Source organism: Oncorhynchus clarkii, chromosome 29 (assembly GCF_045791955.1).
Source record: "Oncorhynchus clarkii lewisi isolate Uvic-CL-2024 chromosome 29, UVic_Ocla_1.0, whole genome shotgun sequence".
In the NCBI taxonomy this organism is placed as follows: domain Eukaryota; kingdom Metazoa; phylum Chordata; class Actinopteri; order Salmoniformes; family Salmonidae; genus Oncorhynchus; species Oncorhynchus clarkii.
This window is the reverse complement of record NC_092175.1, coordinates 45,196,117-45,217,810: the sequence shown is the minus strand read 5'-3', so window position 1 is coordinate 45,217,810 and position 21,694 is coordinate 45,196,117. Positions and strand designations below refer to the sequence as shown.

The window sequence follows — 21,694 nt, the reverse complement described above, 5'->3', positions numbered from 1 at the left end:
GGATGGTGCCACCACCATGCTTCACTGTAGGGATGGTGCCACCACCATGCTTCACCGTAGGGATGGTGCCACCACCATGCTTCACCGTAGGGATGGTGCCACCACCATGCTTCACCGTAGGCATGGTGCCACCACCATGCTTCACCGTAGGGATGGTGCCAGGTTTTCTCCAGATGTGTCACTTGACATTCAGGCCAAATAGTTCAATCTAGGTTTCATCAGACCAGAAAATCTTGTTTCTCATGGTCTGAGGTGCCTTTTGGCAAACTCCAAGCAGGCTGTCAGGGAGGCCACTTCTCAGTAAAAGCTATGTCTGGCCCCTCTACCATAAAAGCCTGATTGGCGAAGTGCTTCAGAGATGCTTGTCCTTCTGGAAGGTTCTCCCATCTCCACAGAGGAACTCTGGAGCTCTGTCAGTGACCATTGGGTTCTTGTTCACCTCCCTGTCCAAGGTCCTTCTCCCCCGATTGCTCAGTTTGGCCGGGCGGCCATCTCTAGGAAGAGTCTTGGTGGCTCCAGAATGATGGAGGCTACTGTGTTCTTGGGGACCTTCAATGCTGCAGACATGTTTTGGTACCCTTCCCCAGATCTGTACCTCGGAACAATCCTGTCTCTGAGCTCTACGGACAATTCCTCCGACCTCATGGATTGGTCTTTGCTCTGATGTGCACGGTCAGCTGTGGGACCTCATATAGACAGGTGTGTGCCTTTCCAAATCACGTCCAATCATTTGAATTCACCACAGGTGGACTCCAATCAAGTTGTAGAAACATCTCAAGGATGTTCAATGGAAACAGGATGCACCTGAGCTCAATTTCCAGTCTCTTAGCAAAGGGTCTGAATACTATATATATAATATATATGTGTAAATAAGGTGTTTCTGGTATTTTTATTTTTTTAAACCTTTTCTTATTATGGGCTATTGTGTGTAGATTGAGGGATTTAAAAATATATATATTTTATATGTTTTTAATAAGTCTGTAACGTAACAAAATGTGGAAAAAGTTGAGGGGTTTGAATACTTTCCGACTGCATCAGATCCAGACTCCAGCGGTTGTCTACTGGTGGGTCGCGACCCCAAATTAGGTTTTGAATGAGTCTCTCGAGTGTCTGAATTAAGTCAAATAAAAAATATTATTATTTAAAAAAAATATAAAAAATACTCCAGTCTTGAAGTTACACCACTTTCTACCAGGTAGAAATTAAAATGGTCAAATTAATGTCATTTTAAATAATGACATCCTGAATTATTTCTCTTCAAATCACCGTATGTTATTAGCAGCGCTATTTGGCGGATTAGCATTCATCGAAAGCTTAGCATTATAGACAATGGAAAGGTGGGACCGTTCCCTCTTTCATATCACTGTATTCTGCTCCAGTCCTGATTTTTAAAAGCTGGTTTATACACTGGCTACTCAACCCTGCACCTTAGATGCTACAGCGCTATATACTGCTGGTCAATGTCTTCAACAGACGATCTATATAATTATCAAACATACATTACTAATGGAAAGGACCCTTTGTTTAAGTGTTAAAACACTCCTTTAGTAACACAATTGTATTTTATATATTTATATATATATTATATTTATATATGTGGCATTCTATTGGTCGACAGAGCTTATGATCAGGCTAACTACACTGCTCCAAAAAAATAAAGGGAACACTAAAATAACACATCCTAGATCTGAATGAAGTCCTAAGTGGACAGTTTGATTTCACAGAAGTGTGATTGACTTGGAGTTACATTGTGTTGTTTTAAGTGTTCCCTTTTATTTTTTTTTTGAGCAGTGTAGTTAGCCTGATCACAGCTCTGTCGACCAATAGAATGCCACATCAGTTGTTAGACCTACTGTAAACCAAGCTTCGTGGGTTAATTTCACAGCAGTCACACCCTCTCTCTCTCCTGTCTGTCTGTCTGTCAAGGCTCAGATCCACTCAACTCACCCGGTCTGTCTCGTGTGTCTTCTTTTTCTCTCTAGGCTGAGCCAGATGCGTGTGGGGCATGATGCTAATGCTAAGCGCTACGATCAGATCCAGGAAGAACTCGAGGCAGCTCAGAACACCATTGGCCGGCTCGAGGGTTCATCCAATGACGACGCAGAACAGTATAAATTCTTGCAAGAGATGCGAGGGTATGTTCGAGACTTGCTTGAGTGTTTCGGTGAAAAGGTAAGGGAGAAATTCTCTGCCTCTCTTCTTCGTTTTATGATTTTTTTTCTCTTTCGTTGTGGGTTAATATAATGTTTTATTTTTTATTAGTAACATAACAAATTTTGATATGAACTTTGATGTAAAAAAAAATAGTTAATTTCTGCTTTAAATGAGATGCCTTTTTTTAAATATTATTTTTTTAGTTTAGAGCAATTTATTTGTTGCAGTAGACTTCCACTTGGTTGATCTTTTAACTGAATGTCTTTGATACTCATAGTGAGTGTCTGTATTACAACTATTAACCGCTACAATATTTATCATAAGATTAAATAAAACGTTAAAGTTTAACATCTGACTGGTGTTAGTTCTACAGCAGGTGTTTTCTAGGTGTGACTCCAGAGAGGGAAGGAGGAGTCTCCTCGATGAACCTGCTAGCTAAACTGACCGTCAGCTTCTCTCTCTCTCTCTCTCTCTCCTAACACTCACTTCCTCCTTCAGCTCTTCCTTAGTGGAATGATGCATGATGGTCAATGGAGTCTCTTTGGTGTGGGGGGGCTGAGGGCATTGTGATTTTTAAAACTCACTCGACTGCGCAGTTTAAACTGTTTAGTGAAGTAAACCTGAAATATGATGTTGGACATGGTCCTGTTTTTATAGATTTGGAATGAACAGACTAAACGCCTCCGATTTGAAAAATAAACTACAACATTTAACATTTGACTGATATTCCTGTCTATAGTCGCACCTCTCACCACAATTGGACGTGTCAACCTGTCAGTCAAGCGTCTCTCTCGGGCCCTTGCACCAATGAGGTCTCCCGGTGACCCGGCGGTCGGTCAGCCTGAGCAGGGCGTGTTCTGTGTCGGAGGTCGGAGGTGACGTTTGGGCGTGTATGTTTCAGGTTCCCACCGTGGCGGAGCTGGAGGGCAACATGCACCAGTTACTAAGGCAACGGGCCTGTCGGCTGGTCCAGCGGCGCCAGGATGATATTAAAGATGAATCGGCGGAGTTTGCAAGCCTTTCAAGTCAGTCCATCTTGAAGGTTTTTATTATTTACTTGAACGGCCTCGTTGGTTCTCTCTCTGTGTGTGTGTGTGTGTGGTGGTTGTGTGTGTGTGTGTGTACTTGCGAAGCCCCCCCCCCCCCACACTCTTATTTTTCTTAAGTGTTAACCCCCAAACCCTTCTCATGTCTCCCGGTGTGTCTGTGTGTCTCCCGGTGTGTCTGTGTGTCTCCCGGTGTGTCTCCCGGTGTGTCTGTGTGTCTCCCGGTGTGTCTGTGTGTCTCCCGGTGTGTCTGTGTGTCTCCCGGTGTGTCTGTGTGTCTCCCGGTGTGTCTGTGTGTCTCCCGGTGTGTCTGTGTGTCTCCCGGTGTGTCTGTGTGTCTCCCGGTGTGTCTGTGTGTCTCCCGGTGTGTCTGTGTGTCTCCCGGTGTGTCTGTGTGTCTCCCGGTGTGTCTGTGTGTCTCCCGGTGTGTCTGTGTGTCTCCCGGTGTGTCTGGGTGTCTCCCGGTGTGTCTGGGTGTCTCCCGGTGTGTCTGGGTGTCTCCCGGTGTGTCTGGGTGTCTCCCTGAGTCTGTGTCTCTGTGTCTCCCTGTGTCTGTGTCTCTCTGTGTCTCCCTGTGTCTGTGTCTCTCTGTGTCTCCCTGTGTCTGTGTCTCTCTGTGTCTCCCTGTGTGTCTGTGTGTCTCCCTGTGTGTCTGTGTGTCTCCCGGTGTGTCTGTGTGTCTCCCGGTGTGTCTGTGTGTCTCCCGGTGTGTCTGTGTGTCTCCCGGTGTGTCTCCCGGTGTGTCTGTGTGTCTCCCGGTGTGTCTGTGTGTCTCCCGGTGTGTCTCTGTGTCTCCCTGTGTCTGTGTCTCTCTGTGTCTCCCTGTGTCTGTGTCTCTCTGTGTCTCCCTGTGTCTGTGTCTCTCTGTCTCTCCCTGTGTCTGTGTGTCTCCCGGTGTGTCTGTGTGTCTCCCGGTGTGTCTGTGTGTCTCCCGGTGTGTCTCCCGGAGTGTCTGTGTGTCTCCCGGTGTGTCTGTGCGTCTCCCGGAGTGTCTGTGCGTCTCCCGGTGTGTCTGTGCGTCTCCCGGTGTGTCTGTGCGTCTCCCGGTGTGTCTGTGCGTCTCCCGGTGTGTCTGTGCGTCTCCCGGTGTGTCTGTGCGTCTCCCGGTGTGTCTGTGCGTCTCCCGGTGTGTCTGTGTGTCTCTCTGTGTCTGTCTGTGTCTCTCTGTGTCTCCCTGTGTCTGCGTCTCTCTGTGTCTCCCTGTGTCTGTGTCTCCCGGTGTGTCTGTGTGTCTCCCTGTGTCTGTGTCTCTCTGTGTCTCCCTGTGTCTGTGTCTCTCTGTGTCTCCCTGTGTCTGCGTCTCTCTGTGTCTCCCTGTGTCTGTGTCTCTCTGTCTCCCGGTGTGTCTGTGTGTCTCCCGGTGTGTCTGTGTGTCTCCCGGTGTGTCTGTGCGTCTCCCGTTGTGTCTGTGTGTCTCTCTGTGTCTCCCTGTGTCTGTGTCTCTCTGTGTCTCCCTGTGTCTGTGTCTCTGTGTCTCCCTGTGTCTGTGTCTCTCTGTGTCTCCCTGTGTCTGTGTCTCTCTGTGTCTCCCTGTGTCTGTGTCTCTCTGTGTCTCTCTGTGTCTCCCTGTGTCTCCCTGTGTCTGTGTCTCTCTGTGTCTCCCGGTGTGTCTGTGTGTCTCCCGGTGTGTCTGTGTGTCTCCCGGTGTGTCTGTGTGTCTCCCGGTGTGTCTGTGTGTCTCCCGGTGTGTCTGTGTGTCTCCCGGTGTGTCTGTGCGTCTCCCGGTGTGTCTGTGTGTCTCTCTGTGTCTCCCTGTGTCTGTGTCTCTCTGTGTCTCCCTGTGTCTGTGTCTCTCTGTGTCTCCCTGTGTCTGTGTCTCTCTGTGTCTCCCGGTGTGTCTGTGTGTCTCCCGGTGTGTCTGTGTGTCTCCCGGTGTGTCTGTGTGTCTCCCGGTGTGTCTGTGTGTCTCCCGGTGTGTCTGTGTGTCTCCCGGTGTGTCTGTGTGTCTCCCGGTGTGTCTCCCGGTGTGTCTGTGTCTGTGTGTCTCCCGGTGTGTCTCTGTGTCTCCCTGTGTCTGTGTCTCTCTGTGTCTCCCGGTGTGTCTGTGTGTCTCCCGGTGTGTCTGTGTGTCTCCCGGTGTGTCTGTGTGTCTCCCGGTGTGTCTGTGTGTCTCCCGGTGTGTCTGTGTGTCTCCCGGTGTGTCTCCCGGTGTGTCTGTGTCTGTGTGTCTCCCGGTGTGTCTCTGTGTCTCCCTGTGTCTGTGTCTCTCTGTGTCTCCCTGTGTCTGTGTCTCTCTGTGTCTCCCTGTGTCTGTGTCTCTCTGTGTCTCCCTGTGTCTGTGTCTCTCTGTGTCTCCCTGTGTCTGTGTCTCTCTGTGTCTCCCGGTGTGTCTGTGTGTCTCCCGGTGTGTCTGTGTGTCTCCCGGTGTGTCTGTGTGTCTCCCGGTGTGTCTGTGTGTCTCCCGGTGTGTCTGTGTGTCTCCCGGTGTGTCTCCCGGTGTGTCTGTGTCTGTGTGTCTCCCGGTGTGTCTCTGTGTCTCCCTGTGTCTGTGTCTCTCTGTGTCTCCCGGTGTGTCTGTGTGTCTCCCGGTGTGTCTGTGTGTCTCCCGGTGTGTCTGTGTGTCTCCCGGTGTGTCTGTGTGTCTCCCGGTGTGTCTGTGTGTCTCCCGGTGTGTCTGTGTGTCTCCCGGTGTGTCTCCCGGTGTGTCTGTGTCTGTGTGTCTCCCGGTGTGTCTCTGTGTCTCCCTGTGTCTGTGTCTCTCTGTGTCTCCCTGTGTCTGTGTCTCTCTGTGTCTCCCTGTGTCTGTGTGTCTCTCTGTGTGTCTGTGTGTCTCTCTGTGTGTCTGTGTGTCTCCCGGTGTGTCTGTGTGTCTCCCGGTGTGTCTGTGTGTCTCCCGGTGTGTCTGTGTGTCTCCCGGTGTGTCTGTGTGTCTCCCGGTGTGTCTCTGTGTCTCCCTGTGTCTGTGTCTCTCTGTGTCTCTCTGTGTCTCTCTGTGTCTCCCTGTGTCTGTGTCTCCCTGTGTCTGTGTCTCTCTGTGTCTGTGTCTCTCTGTGTCTCCCTGTGTCTGTGTCTCTCTGTGTCTCCCTGTGTCTGTGTCTCCCTGTGTCTGTGTCTCTCTGTGTCTCCCTGTGTCTGTGTGTGTGTGTGTGTGTGTCTCCCGGTGTGTCTGTGTGTGTCTGTGTGTCTCCCGGTGTGTCTGTGTGTGTCTGTGTGTGTCTGTGTGTCTCTCCCGGTGTGTCTGTGTGTCTCTCCCGGTGTGTCTGTGTGTCTCCCTGTGTCTGTGTCTCCCGGTGTGTCTGTGTCTCGCCCCCGTGTGTGTCTGTCTCTTCCGGTGTGTCTCCCGGTGTGTCTGTGTCTCCCGGTGTGTCTGTGTCTCCCCGTCTGTGAGTGGTGTGAGCCTCGTTGTCAAGTGAGCTTGGTGAGAGAGGGAGACGTGAGCTCTGTTCCGAGTCCTGACCGCACAGTGTGATGTGTAAAAGATTGACGCTGTTTCAGCTCCTTCATCTGTTGTGGCTCAGATGACTGTTACAGACAGAACTACAGACGGTCTGTCTGTAGTTGTCTGCAGACCTGTAGTCCTTTTATGTCACTGACCGACAAAGACTATGACCGCAATGTCAGTGAGATTCAGACAGGTCCTGAAGTGAATGCTAATTAATAGGATGGTGCTGACCACAGACGGACAGGTAAGTGTGTTAAGTGGATTCAAGACAGTTGTGTGTCTCAGTGATGATCCAAGCAGAACAACAATGCCATTACGACAGTAGACCACGGACAGTGAATGTTTCTGCATTAGGACAGTAGACCAGGACAGTAGACCAGGACAGTGAATGTTTCTGCATTAGGACAGTAGACCAGGACAGTAGACCAGGACAGTGAATGTTTCTGCATTAGGACAGTAGACCAGGACAGTAGACCAGGACAGTGAATGTTTCTGCATTAGGACAGTAGACCAGGACAGTAGACCAGGACAGTGAATGTTTCTGCATTAGGACAGTAGACCAGGACAGTAGACCAGGACAGTGAATGTTTCTGCATTAGGACAGTAGACCAGGACAGTAGACCAGGACAGTGAATGTTTCTGCATTAGGACAGTAGACCAGGACAGTAGACCAGGACAGTAGACCACGGACAGTAGACCAGGACAGTGAATGTTTCTGCATTAGGACAGTAGACCAGGACAGTGAATGTTTCTGCATTAGGACAGTAGACCAGGACAGTAGACCACGGACAGTAGACCAGGACAGTGAATGTTTCTGCATTAGGACAGTGGACCGGGACAGTGGACCCGTGGACCGGGACAGTGGACCCGTGGACCGGGACAGTGGACCCGTGGACCGGGACAGTGGACCCGTGGACCGGGACAGTGGACCCGTGGACCGGGACAGTGGACCCGTGGACCGGGACAGTGGACCCGTGGACAGTAGACCATAGACCAGGACAGAGGACCAGGACAGTGGACCAGGACAGTGAAGGGGTTTAGATTCGTCAGTTCGGCTGATAATTATTAACTCGCATTTATAAATAAAGCACTATATCTGATCCTGGTGTCAAATGCAGAAATGGCTTTTTCATGAAAAATGTATTGCATATTTATTTAGTCAGTACAAATTGTGTGTTGGCTAGTTCAGTCAGGTGAATGATTTGTAGGCTTAGAGTTGGGGGCGTTGTCTAGAATTTGAGCCGGTTGGGGGTGGGGGCGTAGTCTAGATTTGAGCCGGGTGGGGGAGTAGTCTAGAATTGAGCCAGGTGGAGGTGGGGGGCGGAGTCTAGATTTGAGCTAGGTGGGGGAGTAGTCTAGAATTGAGCCAGGTGGGGGAGTAGTCTAGAATTGAGCCAGGTGGGGGAGTAGTCTAGAATTGAGCCAGGTGGGGGAGTAGACTAGAATTAAGCCGGGTGGGGGTGGGGGCGTAGTCTAGAATTGAGCCATGTGGAGGTGGGGGAGTAGTCTATAATTGAGCCAGGTGGGGGAGTAGTCTAGAATTTAGCCAGGTGGGGGCGTAGTCTAGAATTTGAGCCAGGTGGGGGCGTAGTCTAGAATTTGAGCCAGATGGGGGCGTAGTCTAGAATTGAGCCAGGTGGAGGTGGGGGCGTAGTCTAGAATTGAGCCAGGTGGGGGCGTAGTCTAGAATTGAGCCAGGTGGAGGGCGTAGTCTAGAATTGAGCCAGGTGGAGGTGGAGGGCGTAGTCTAGAATTGAGCCAGGTGGAGGTGGAGGGCGTAGTCTAGAATTGAGCCAGGTGGAGGTGGAGGGCGTAGTCTAGAATTGAGCCAGGTGGAGGTGGAGGGCGTAGTCTAGAATTGAGCCAGGTGGAGGTGGAGGGCGTAGTCTAGAATTGAGCCAGGTGGAGGTGGAGGGCGTAGTCTAGAATTGAGCCAGGTGGAGGTGGAGGGCGTAGTCTAGAATTGAGCCAGGTGGGGGCGTAGTCTAGAATTTGAGCCAGGTGGAGGTGGAGGGCGTAGTCTAGAATTGAGCCAGGTGGAGTTGGAGGGCGTAGTCTAGAATTGAGCCAGGTGGGGGCGTAGTCTAGAATTGAGCCAGGTGGAGGTGGAGGGCGTAGTCTAGAATTGAGCCGGGTGGGGGCGTAGTCTAGAATTGAGCCAGGTGGGGGCGTAGTCTAGAATTGAGACAGGTGGGGGCGTAGTCTAGAATTGAGCCAGGTGGGGGCGTAGTCTAGATTTGAGCCAGGTGGGGGCGTAGTCTAGATTTGAGCCAGGTGGGGGCGTAGTCTAGATTTGAGCCAGGTGGAGGTGGGGGCGTAGTCTAGAATTGAGCCAGGTGGGGGCGTAGTCTAGAATTGAGACAGGTGGGGGCGTAGTCTAGAATTGAGCCAGGTGGGAGCGTAGTCTAGAATTGAGCCAGGTGGGGGCGTAGTCTAGAATTGAGACAGGTGGGGGCGTAGTCTAGAATTGAGACAGGTGGGGGCGTAGTCTAGAATTGAGACGGGTGGGGGCGTAGTCTAGAATTGAGACGGGTGGGGGGGCGTAGTCTAGATTTGAGACGGGTGGGGGGGCGTAGTCTAGATTTGAGACGGGTGGGGGGGCGTAGTCTAGATTTGAGACGGGTGGGGGGGCGTAGTCTAGATTTGAGACGGGTGGGGGGGCGTAGTCTAGATTTGAGACGGGTGGGGGGGCGTAGTCTAGATTTGAGACGGGTGGGGGGGCGTAGTCTAGATTTGAGACGGGTGGGGGGGCGTAGTCTAGATTTGAGACGGGTGGGGGGGCGTAGTCTAGATTTGAGACGGGTGGGGGGGCGTAGTCTAGATTTGAGACGGGTGGGGGGGCGTAGTCTAGATTTGAGACGGGTGGGGGGGCGTAGTCTAGATTTGAGACGGGTGGGGGGGCGTAGTCTAGATTTGAGACGGGTGGGGGGGCGTAGTCTAGATTTGAGACGGGTGGGGGGGGCGTAGTCTAGATTTGAGACGGGTGGGGGGGGCGTAGTCTAGATTTGAGACGGGTGGGGGGGCGTAGTCTAGATTTGAGACGGGTGGGGGGGCGTAGTCTAGATTTGAGACGGGTGGGGGGGCGTAGTCTAGATTTGAGACGGGTGGGGGGGCGTAGTCTAGATTTGAGACGGGTGGGGGGGCGTAGTCTAGATTTGAGACGGGTGGGGGGGCGTAGTCTAGATTTGAGACGGGTGGGGGCGTAGTCTAGAATTGAGACGGGTGGGGGCGTAGTCTAGAATTGAGACGGGTGGGGGGCGTAGTCTAGATTTGAGACGGGTGGGGGGCGGGGGGGGGGGGGGATCTCTGTCCCGTCCTCAGGTCTCTAACCTTCCACCTGTCTCTTCCAGGTAAGGCTGTGATGGCTCCTAACCTCATGTCTGTTGACTCGTTTGGGAGAGACAGGACAGTCTATCAGGAGCACGCCAGACAGAGAAGGATCGCCGAACGGGAAGCCAGACGGTACGATGCTACGTTAAATATCAATATTCAGTCAGTTTAAATGTTTGTTTTATTTATTTTATTTCACCTTTATTTAACCAGGTAGGCCACTTGAGAACAAGTTCTCATTTACAACTGCGACCTGGCCAAGATAAAGCAAAGCAGTTCGACACATACAACGACACAGAGTTACACATGGAGTAAAACAAACCTACAGTCAATAATACAGTATAAACAAGTCTATATACAGTGTGTGCAAATGGCGTGAGGAGGTATGGCAATACATAGACCATAGTAGCGAAACTATGTTGATGTGAGGGCTTTCTATCAGGAGAACTCCAGATGGGAGGATTGCAGAGCGGGAGACACGAGGGTACTACCCTTAGCTGACGACTAATCCCAAATGGCACACTATTCCCTAGATAGTCCACTACTTTAGACCAGAGCCCTATGGCACCCTATTCCCTATATAGTGCACTACTTTAGACCAGGGCCTATAGGTGTCTAGCTGGAGCGCAGATAAAACATCTGAAATATCTTTTGAACCTCTCTGGGATATGTGGGACGGCGTCCCACCTGGCCAACATCCAGGGAAAATGCAGAGCGCCAAATTCAAATAAATTCATTAAATCACACATGTAAGATAGCAAATTAAAGATACACTCGTTGTGAATCCAGCCAACATGTCAGATTTTAAAAAAGGCTTTTCAGGGTGAAAGCAAACGATGCTATTATCTGAGGATCGCACCTCCATAAGCTAAGAGAGAGAACATTTCAACCCTGCAGGCGCGACACAAAACGCAGAAATAAAAATATAATTCATGCCTTACCTTTGACGAGCTTCTTCTGTTGGCACTCCAATATGTCCCATAAACATCACAAATGGTCCTTTTGCTCGATTAATTCCGTCGATATATCTCCAAAATGTCCATTTATTTGGTGCGTTTGATCCAGAAAAACACAGGTTCCAACTTGCGCTACGCTACGTGACTACAAAATATCTCAAAAGTTACCTGTAAACTTTGCCAAAACATTTCAAACTACTTTTATAATACAACTTTAGGTATTTTTTTTACGTAAATAATCGATCAAATTGAAGACGGGATGATCTGTGTTCAATACAGGAAGACAACAAACTGAAGCTAGCTTTCTGGTCACGCGCCTCTATCTAACAGTACACTTCAAGTGACCCTCGTTCAAGATGGCCGTACTTCTTCATTACACAAAGGACAAACCTCAACCAATTTCTTAAGACTGGTGAAGGTCCCTGAGAAATCTGGATTCCCAATGAAAACCCATTGAAAAAAAGTGACCTAAAAAAAATTATAATCTGAATGGTTTGTCCTCGGGGTTTCTCCTGCTACATAAGTTCTGTTATACTCACAGACATGATTCAAACCGTTTTAGACACTTCAGAGTGTTTTATATCCAAATCTACTAATAATATGCATGTCTTATCTTCTGGGGATGAGTAGCAGGCAGTTGAATTTGGGCATACATTTCATCCGGATGTGAAAATACTGCCCCCTGTCACCAAGAAGTTAAACAGAACTATGCTGTCCTCTAGTGTTGAATTGTAGTTATCACATGTTGAATGTACTCATCATATCAAACATGCTGTGAATACAACCCTCCCCTACCATAGTCTTGTCCCCTTAATGTGTCTCATTATACAACCCCCCCCTACCATAGTCTTGTCCCCTTGGGGTGTGTCTCATTATACAACCCTCCCCTACCATAGTCTTGTCCCCTTGGGGTGTGTCTCATTATACAACCTTCCCCTACCATAGTCTTGTCCCCTTGGGGTGTGCCTCATTATACAACCCCCCCTACCATAGTCTTGTCCCCTTGGGGTGTGTCTCATTATATAACCCCCTCCCCTACCATAGTCTTCTCCCCTTGGGGTGTGTCTCATTATATAACCCCCCCTACCATAGTCTTCTCCCCTTGGGGTGTGTCTCATTATACGACCCCCTACCATAGTCTTGTCCCCTTGGGGTGTGTTTCATTATATAACCCCCCCTACCATAGTCTTCTCCCCTTGGGGTGTGTCTCATTATACAACCCTCCCCTACCATAGACTTCTCCCCTTGGGGTGTGTCTCATTATACAACCCCCTACCATAGTCTTGTCCCCTTGGGGTGTGTCTCATTATACAACCCCCTACCATAGTCATGTCCCCTTGGGGTGTGTCTCATTATATAACCCCCCCTACCATAGTCTTGGCCCCTTGGGGTGAGTCCCAATAGTCTGAAGCGCCTCTGTCTCTTTTATCTGCGCTGATGTGAAAGAGCTGGATTGGTGAAAGTCGATAGCTGGTAGGCGTCCATCACTGAAAGAGAGGTCGTCACTACATTATCGATAGCAGTTCTGAACGACCCAAATGGGTTTTATCGCTACAACAATGTCAAACCAAAATAGAAGTTGAACCATTTGGTTGCAGAGGGATGTATCATTGAAAAGTTGAGTATTGCTTTTTAAATGCTGAAGGTATCTCCAGACTTACTTATTTATGCGGCCCGGTGCCCTACACGCGGCCCGGTGCCCTACACGCGGCCCGGTGCCCTACACGCGGCCCGGTGCCCTACACGCGGCCCGGTCCCCTACACGCGGCCCGGTCCCCTACACGCGGCCCGGTCCCCTACACGCGGCCCGGTCCCCTACACGCGGCCCGGTGCCCTACACGCGGCCCGGTGCCCTACACGCGGCCCGGTGCCCTACACGCGGCCCGGTGCCCTACACGCGGCCCTACATCTTGATTACAAAATAGGTAAAGTGGTTGACCAGATGCTTTTCAACTTCATCTGGAAAAATCGTACACTTTACATTAGGAAATCGGTCGTTATGAACACATGAATATGGTGGTCTCAATTTGTTTTTTTTAGATTTTCCTACTTTGAATAATGCTTTTAAGATAAATTGGATAGATAAACGTTTTTTTTTGAAAGAATCCAACTTCAATTTGAAATTTCATCCCTCGTATCTCCTCCCGTTTTGGTGACTTCAATTGTGTTACTTTGTAACTGTAACATTGATTTGATTCCTGCAAAAATGATCTGCTTTTCACCGACAAGTATTCTTAGCCTGGTCGTTAATATATAAACACAATTTTCCTCCACATAGGTATTTCATTTGGAACAATAATAGAAACAATTCTTTATTTTCTAAGAATTGGTTCAATAATCATATCCTGCTGGTGAGTCAACTTTTTAATGCAGAAAGACTTGTTACTCAATTATGAGGAATTTTTATCTCGGTACAAATATCCCTGTTACACCTAGAGAGTTCGTCTTTGATGCTATTCCATCTGGAACTCTCATGTTGTATAGAGGTGCAGCCAGACCCTCACCTTGTTGACCTGCCCTCCTAGAGAGTTCTCCATAGTCTCTGATGCTGTTCCATCTGGACCTCTCATGTTGTATAGAGGTGTAACCAGACCTCACCTTGTTGACCTACCCTCCTAGAGAGTTCTCCATAGTCTCTGATGCTGTTCCATCTGGAACTCTCATGTTGTATAGAGGTGTAACCAGACCTCACCTTGTTGACCTGCCCTCCTAGAGAGTTCTCCATAGTCTCTGATGCTGTTCCATCTGGACCTCTCATGTTGTATAGAGGTGTAACCAGACCTCACCTTGTTGACCTGCCCTCCTAGAGAGTTCTCCATAGTCTCTGATGCTGTTCCATCTGGACCTCTCATGTTGTATAGAGGTGCAGGCAGACCTCACCTTGTTGACCTGCCCTCCTAGAGAGTTCTCCATAGTCTCTGATGCTGTTCCATCTGGACCTCTCATGTTGTATAGAGGTGCAGGCAGACCTCACCTTGTTGACCTGCCCTCCTAGAGAGTTCTCCATAGTCTCTGATGCTGTTCCATCTGGACCTCTCATGTTGTATAGAGGTGCAGGCAGACCTCACCTTGTTGACCTGCCCTCCTAGAGAGTTCTCCATAGTCTCTGATGCTGTTCCATCTGGACCTCTCATGTTGTATAGAGGTGCAGGCAGACCTCACCTTGTTGACCTGCCCTCCTAGAGAGTTCTCCATAGTCTCTGATGCTGTTCCATCTGGACCTCTCATGTTGTATAGAGGTGCAGCCAGACCTCACCTTGTTGACCTGCCCTCCTAGAGAGTTCTCCATAGTCTCCGATAATATTCCATCTGGAACTGTCATGTTGTATAGAGGTGCAGCCAGACCTCACCTTGTTGACCTGCCCTCGCTTAATCCAGTTGACTCTCCAATAGGGAAACTATGTTTCTCCCTTGTTCCCTCAGAACAACAGATACCTGCTTTATTTCAAAGGGAGATTGTATCCATTCCTTATGTCACAACTTACTGGAATACATCGTTCACTAATATCTGTTGGGGGGGGGGTCTGGTTATTACCACACAAACACCTGCTTGTTAACAAAGTCAGAGGTCTCTTTTCAGAATGATCCATAAGTATTACACTGCCTTTCATTAACATTGATTGTCATTTTTGTGTTGAGCATCCAGAAACAAGTTTTGTATTTATTTTGGCATTGTCTACATTTAAAACCTTTTATGGAAAGATATTCAGTTTTTTAATTGTTAATTGTCTTGATGACTTTTGTTTGTCATGGGAGAATGTATTGCTCGGTTTCCTTTACCATAATAAAGATAAAGAATAACTATTTTCCTCAAATCTAATTGTGCTAATGGAAAAATTACATATTCATAAATGTAAATTCACGAATAAAAAAAAAAACACTGACGTGTTTTCTGTAAAAAAAACATTTTTTTTAAAGTATTGTGTGATTGGCTGACGTTGTTTGTGGGTGTGTCTAGAACGCGGCGGCGGCAGGCGCGGGAGCAGAATGGGAAGAGGGCAGAGCATCTAGAGGGGCTGTCCTCCGACGATGAGGAGACATCGACTGACCTCACATCATACTGTCTGGAGAGAGGTACCTTCAGACCCTCTCACCTCCAGACCTTTCTACCCTCTCACCTTCAGACCCTTCTACCCTCTCACCTTCAGACCCTTCTACCATCTCACCTTCAGACCCTTCTACCCTCTCACCTTCAGACCCTTCTACCCTCTCACCTTCAGACCCTCTCACCTTCAGACCCTCTCACCTTCAGACCCTCTCACCACCTTCAGACCCTCTCACCTCCAGACCCTTCTACCCTCTCACCTTCAGACCCTTCTACCCTCTCACCTTCAGACCCTTCTACCTTCAGACCCTTCTCCCATCTCACCTTCAGACCCTTCAGACCCTCTTACCTTCAGACCCTTCTACCTTCTCAACTTCAGACCCTTCTACCCTCTCACCTTCAGACCCTTCTACCCTCTCACTTTCAGACCCTTCTACCCTCTCACCTTCAGACCCTCTCACCTTCAGACCCTCTCACCTTCAGACCCTCTCACCACCTTCAGACCCTTCTACCTTCTCACCTTCAGACCCTTCTACCTTCTCACCTTCAGACCCTTCTACCTTCTCACCTTCAGACCCTTCTACCTCCAGACCCTTCTACCCTCTCACCTTCAGACCCTTCTACCCTCTCACCTTCAGACCCTTCTACCCTCTCACCTTCAGACCCTTCTACCCTCTCACCTTCAGACCCTTCTACCTTCTCACCTTCAGACCCTTCTACCTCCAGACCCTTCTACCCTCTCACCTTCAGACCCTTCTACCCTCTCACCTTCAGACCCTTCTACCCTCTCACCTTCAGACCCTTCTACCCTCTCACCTTCAGACCCTTCTACCCTCTCACCTTCAGACCCTTCTACCTTCTCACCTCCAGACCCTTCTACCCTCTCACGTTCAGACCCTCTCACCTTCAGACCCGTCTACCACCTTCAGACCCTTCTACCTTCTCACCTTCAGACCCTTCTACCTTCTCACCTTCAGACCCTTCTACCTTCAGACCCTTCTACCTTCTCACCTTCAGACCCTTCTAACTTCTCACCTTCAGACCCTTCTACCTTCTCACCTTCAGACCCTTCTACCTTCTCACCTTCAGACCCTTCTACCTTCTCACCTTCAGACCCTTCTACCTTCTCACCTTCAGACCCTTCTACCTTCTCACCTTCAGACCCTTCTACCTTCTCACCTTCAGACCCTTCTACCTTCTCACCTTCAGACCCTTCTACCTTCTCACCTCCAGACCCTTCTACCTTCTCACCTCCAGACCCTTCTACCTTCTCACCTCCAGACCCTTCTACCTTCTCACCTTCAGACCCTTCTACCTTCTCACCTTCAGACCCTTCTACCTTCTCACCTTCAGACCCTTCTACCTCCAGACCCTTCTACCCTCTCACCTTCAGACCCTTCTACCCTCTCACCTTCAGACCCTTCTACCTTCTTACCTCCAGACCCTTCTACCCTCTCGCCTTCAGACCCTCTCACCTTCAGACCCGTCTACCACCTTCAGACCCTTCTACCTTCTCACCTTCAGACCCTTCTACCTTCTCACCTTCAGACCCTTCTACCTCCAGACCCTTCTACCCTCTCACCTTCAGACCCTTCTACCCTCTCACCTTCAGACCCTTCTACCTTCTCACCTTCAGACCCTTCTACCTTCTCACCTTCAGACCCTTCTACCTTCTCACCTCCAGACCCTTCTACCCTCTCACCTCCAGACCCTTCTACCCTCTCACCTCCAGACCCTTCTACCCTCTCACCTCCAGACCCTTCTACCCTCTCACCTCCAGACCCTTCTACCCTCTCACCTCCAGACCCTTCTACCTTCTCACCTTCAGACCCTTCTACCTTCTCACCTCCAGACCCTTCTACCTTCTCGCCTTCAGACCCTTCTACTCACCTCCAGTGATATGTTGATCCCCAGATTGTATAGTGCGATATGTTGATCCTGTTTATCCCCAGATCGTATAGTGTGATATGTTGATCCTGTTTATCCCCAGATCGTATAGTGTGATATGTTGATCCTGTTTATCCCCAGATCGTATAGTGTGATATGTTGATCCTGTTTATCACCAGATCGTATAGTGTGATATGTTGATCCTGTTTATCCCCAGATCGTATAGTGTGATATGTTGATCCCCAGATCGTATAGTGTGATATGTTGATCCCCAGATCAAATAGTGTGATATGTTGATCCCCAGATCGTATAGTGTGATATGTTGATCCTGTTTATCCCCAGATCGTATAGTGTGATATGTTGATCCCCAGATCGTATAGTGTGATATGTTGATCCCCAGATCGTATAGTGTGATATGTTGATCCCCAGATCGTATAGTGTGATATGTTGATCCCCAGATCGTATAGTGTGATATGTTGATCCCCAGATCGTATAGTGTGATATGTTGATCCCCAGATCGTATAGTGTGATATGTTGATCCCCAGATCGTATAGTGTGATATGTTGATCCCCAGATCGTATAGTGTGATATGTTGATCCTGTTTATCCCCAGATCGTATAGTGTGATATGTTGATCCCCAGATCGTATAGTGTGATATGTTGATCCCCAGATCGTATAGTGTGATATGTTGATCCTGTTGATCCCCAGATCGTATAGTGTGATATGTTGATCCTGTTTATCCCCAGATCGTATAGTGTGATATGTTGATCCCCAGATCGTATAGTGTGATATGTTGATCCTGTTGATCACCAGATCGTATAGTGTGATATGTTGTTCCTGTTGATCCCCAGATCGTATAGTGCGATATGTTGATCCCCAGATCGTATAGTGTGATATGTTGATCCTGTTTATCCCCAGATCGTATAGTGTGATATGTTGATCCCCAGATCGTATAGTGTGATATGTTGATCCCCAGATCGTATAGTGTGATATATTGATCCTGTTTATCCCCAGATCGTATAGTGTGATATGTTGATCCCCAGATCGTATAGTGTGATATGTTGATCCTGTTGATCACCAGATCGTATAGTGTGATATGTTGTTCCTGTTGATCCCCAGATCGTATAGTGCGATATGTTGATCCCCAGATCGTATAGTGTGATATGTTGATCCTGTTTATCCCCAGATCGTATAGTGCGATATGTTGATCCTGTTTATCCCCAGATCGTATAGTGTGATATGTTGATCCTGTTTATCCCCAGATCGTATAGTGTGATATGTTGATCCTGTTTATCCCCAGATCGTATAGTGTGATATGTTGATCCTGTTTATCCCCAGATCGTATAGTGTGATCTGTTGATCCCCAGATCGTATAGTGTGATATGTTGATCCTGTTTATCTCCAGATCGTATAGTGTGATATGTTGATCCTGTTTATCCCCAGATCGTATAGTGTGATCTGTTGATCCCCAGATCGTATAGTGTGATATGTTGATCCTGGTTATCCCCAAATCGTATAGTGTGATATGTTTATCCCCAGATCGTATAGTGTGATATGCTGATCCTGTTGATCCCCAGATCGTATAGTGTGATATGTTGATCCCCAGATCGTATAGTGTGATATGTTGATCCCCAGATCGTATAGTGTGAAATGTTGATCCCCAGATCGTATAGTGTGATATGTTTATCCTGTTGATCCCCAGATCGTATAGTGTGATATGTTGATCCTGTTGATCCCCAGATTGTATAGTGTGATATGTTGATCCTGTTGATCCCCAGATTGTATAGTGTGATATGTTGATCCTGTTTATCCCCAGATCGTATAGTGTGATATGTTGATCTCCAGATCGTATAGTGTGATATGTTGATCCTGTTGATCCCCAGATCGTATAGTGCGATATGTTGATCCCCAGATCGTATAGTGCGATATGTTGATCCCCAGATCGTATAGTGTGATATGTTGATCCCCAGATCGTATAGTGTGATATGTTTATCCTGTTTATCCCCAGATCGTATAGTGTGATATGTTTATCCCCAGATCGTTTAGTGTGATATGTTGATCCTGTTTATCCCCAGATCGTATAGTGCGATATGTTGATCCCCAGATCGTATAGTGTGATATGTTGATCCTGTTTATCCCCAGATCGTATAGTGCGATATGTTGAACCTGTTTATCCCCAGATCGTATAGTGTGATATGTTACTCCTGTTTATCCCCAGATCGTATAGTGTGATATGTTTATCCCCAGATCGTATAGTGTGATATGTTGATCCTGTTTATCCCCAGATCGTATAGTGTGATATGTTGATCCTGTTTATCCCCAGATCGTATAGTGTGTTATGTTGATCCTGTTTATCCCCAGATCGTTTATTGTGATATGTTGATCCTGTTTATCCCCAGATCGTATAGTGCGATATGTTTATCCCCAGATCGTATAGTGTGATATGTTGATCCTGTTTATCCCCAGATCGTATAGTGTGATATGTTGATCCTGTTTATCCCCAGATCGTATAGTGTGATATGTTGATCCTGTTTATCCCCAGATCGTATAGTGTGATATGTTGATCCTGTTTATCCCCAGATCGTATAGTGTGATATGTTGATCCTGTTTATCCCCAGATCGTATAGTGTGATATGTTGATCCTGTTTATCCCCAGATCGTATAGTGTGATATGTTTATCCTGTTTATCCCCAGATCGTATAGTGTGATATGTTGATCCTGTTTATCCCCAGATCGTATAGTGTGATATGTTGATCCTGTTTATCCCCAGATCGTATAGTGTGATATGTTGATCCTGTTTATCCCCAGATCGTATAGTGTGATATGTTGATCCTGTTTATCCCCAGATCGTATAGTGTGATATGTTGATCCTGTTTATCCCCAGATCGTATAGTGTGATATGTTGATCCTGTTTATCCCCAGATCGTATAGTGTGATATGTTGATCCTGTTTATCCCCAGATCGTATAGTGTGATATGTTGATCCTGTTTATCCCCAGATCGTATAGTGTGATATGTTGATCCTGTTTATCCCCAGATCGTATAGTGTGATATGTTGATCCTGTTTATCCCCAGATCGTATAGTGTGACATGTTTATCCCCAGATCGTATAGTGTGATATGTTGATCCTGTTTATCCCCAGATCGTATAGTGTGATATGTTGATCCTGTTTATCCCCAGATCGTATAGTGTGATATGTTGATCCTGTTTATCCCCAGATCGTATAGTGTGATATGTTGATCCTGTTTATCCCCAGATCGTATAGTGTGATATGTTGATCCTGTTTATCCCCAGATCGTATAGTGTGATATGTTGATCCTGTTTATCCCCAGATCGTATAGTGTGATATGTTGATCCCCAGATCGTATAGTGTGATATGTTGATCCCCAGATCGTATAGTGTGATATGTTGATCCTGTTTATCCCCAGATCGTATAGTGTGATATGTTGATCCTGTTTATCCCCAGATCGTATAGTGTGATATGTTGATCCTGTTGATCCCCAGATCGTATAGTGTGATATGTTGATCCTGTTTATCCCCAGATCGTATAGTGTGATATGTTGATCCCCAGATCGTATAGTGTGATATGTTTATCCCCAGATCGTATAGTGTGATATGTTGATCCTGTTTATCCCCAGATCGTATAGTGTGATATGTTGATCCTGTTTATCCCCAGATCGTATAGTGTGATATGTTGATCCTGTTTATCCCCAGATCGTATAGTGTGATATGTTGATCCTGTTTATCCCCAGATCGTATAGTGTGATATGTTGATCCTGTTTCTCCCCAGATCGTATAGTGCGTGAGAGTAAGAAGGTGTTTGAAGATGTGCTGGAGGACTTCCATTCTCTGGACAGTATCAAGAGTCGTTTTGAGGTGTGGCGACATCTCTACTTCACCTGCTACAGAGATGCTTACATAGGACTGTGTCTGCCCAAATTATTCAACCCCCTAGTACGACTACAGCTCATCACATGGAGCCCTCTACAGGTACGTGATAAGGTAGTGTGTGTGTGGGGACGGCCAAAACTGGCCACAATTTTAATTTGACACACACACACAAGTAAACAAAACACATCTCTGTCTCTCTCTCTCTTGTCTCTCTCTCTCGGTCTCTCTCTCCCTGTCTCTCTCTCTCTCTCCCTGTCTCTCTCTCTCTCTCTCTCTCTCTCTCTCTCTCTCTCTAGGAGAAGTGTGCTAACTTCGAGTACATGTTGTGGTTTGAGTCGTTGTTGTTCTATGGCTGTGAGGAGCAGAGTGGGATGAAGAAAGGAGATGTGGACATTAACCTACTGCCGGCTATAGTGGAGAGAGTTATACTGCCAAAACTAGCAGGTAACACATCAACCTGTCTGTTATAGTGGAGAGGGTTATACTGCCAGACTAGCAGGTAACGCATCAACCTACTGTCTGTTATAGTGGAGAGGGTTATACTGCCAGACTAGCAGGTAACACATCAACCTACTGTCTGTTATAGTGGAGAGAGTTATACTGCCAGACTAGCAGGTAACACATCAACCTGTCTGTTATAGTGGAGAGGGTTATACTGCCAGACTAGCAGGTAACACATCAACCTACTGTCTGTTATAGTGGAGAGAGTTATACTGCCAGACTAGCAGGTAACACATCAACCTGTCTGTTAGAGTGGAGAGAGTAATACTGCCAGACTAGCAGGTAACACATCAACCTACTGTCTGTTATAGTGGAGAGAGTTATACTGCCAGACTAGCAGGTAACACATCAACCTGTCTGTTATAGTGGAGAGAGTTATACTGCCAGACTAGCAGGTAACACATCAACCTACTGTCTGTTATAGTGGAGAGGGTTATACTGCCAGACTAGCAGGTAACACATCAACCTACTGTCTGTTATAGTGGAGAGAGTTATACTGCCAG

At 47.7% G+C, this 21,694-nt stretch overlaps 1 protein-coding gene across 1 annotated transcript in view; it reads left to right on the top strand.

Moving 5' to 3' along the window:
* LOC139388375 (PAX3 and PAX7 binding protein 1) overlaps positions 1–21,694 on the top strand; it is a 48,904-nt gene that overhangs the window by 10,797 nt on the left and 16,413 nt on the right. Inside the window, exons 7-12 of the mRNA XM_071134992.1 lie at positions 1,983–2,172; positions 3,056–3,179; positions 9,933–10,044; positions 14,827–14,942; positions 20,590–20,789; positions 20,987–21,134. Of these exons, the coding sequence (XP_070991093.1) occupies positions 1,983–2,172; positions 3,056–3,179; positions 9,933–10,044; positions 14,827–14,942; positions 20,590–20,789; positions 20,987–21,134 (890 nt within the window). The remainder of the gene's footprint in view (positions 1–1,982; positions 2,173–3,055; positions 3,180–9,932; positions 10,045–14,826; positions 14,943–20,589; positions 20,790–20,986; positions 21,135–21,694) is intronic.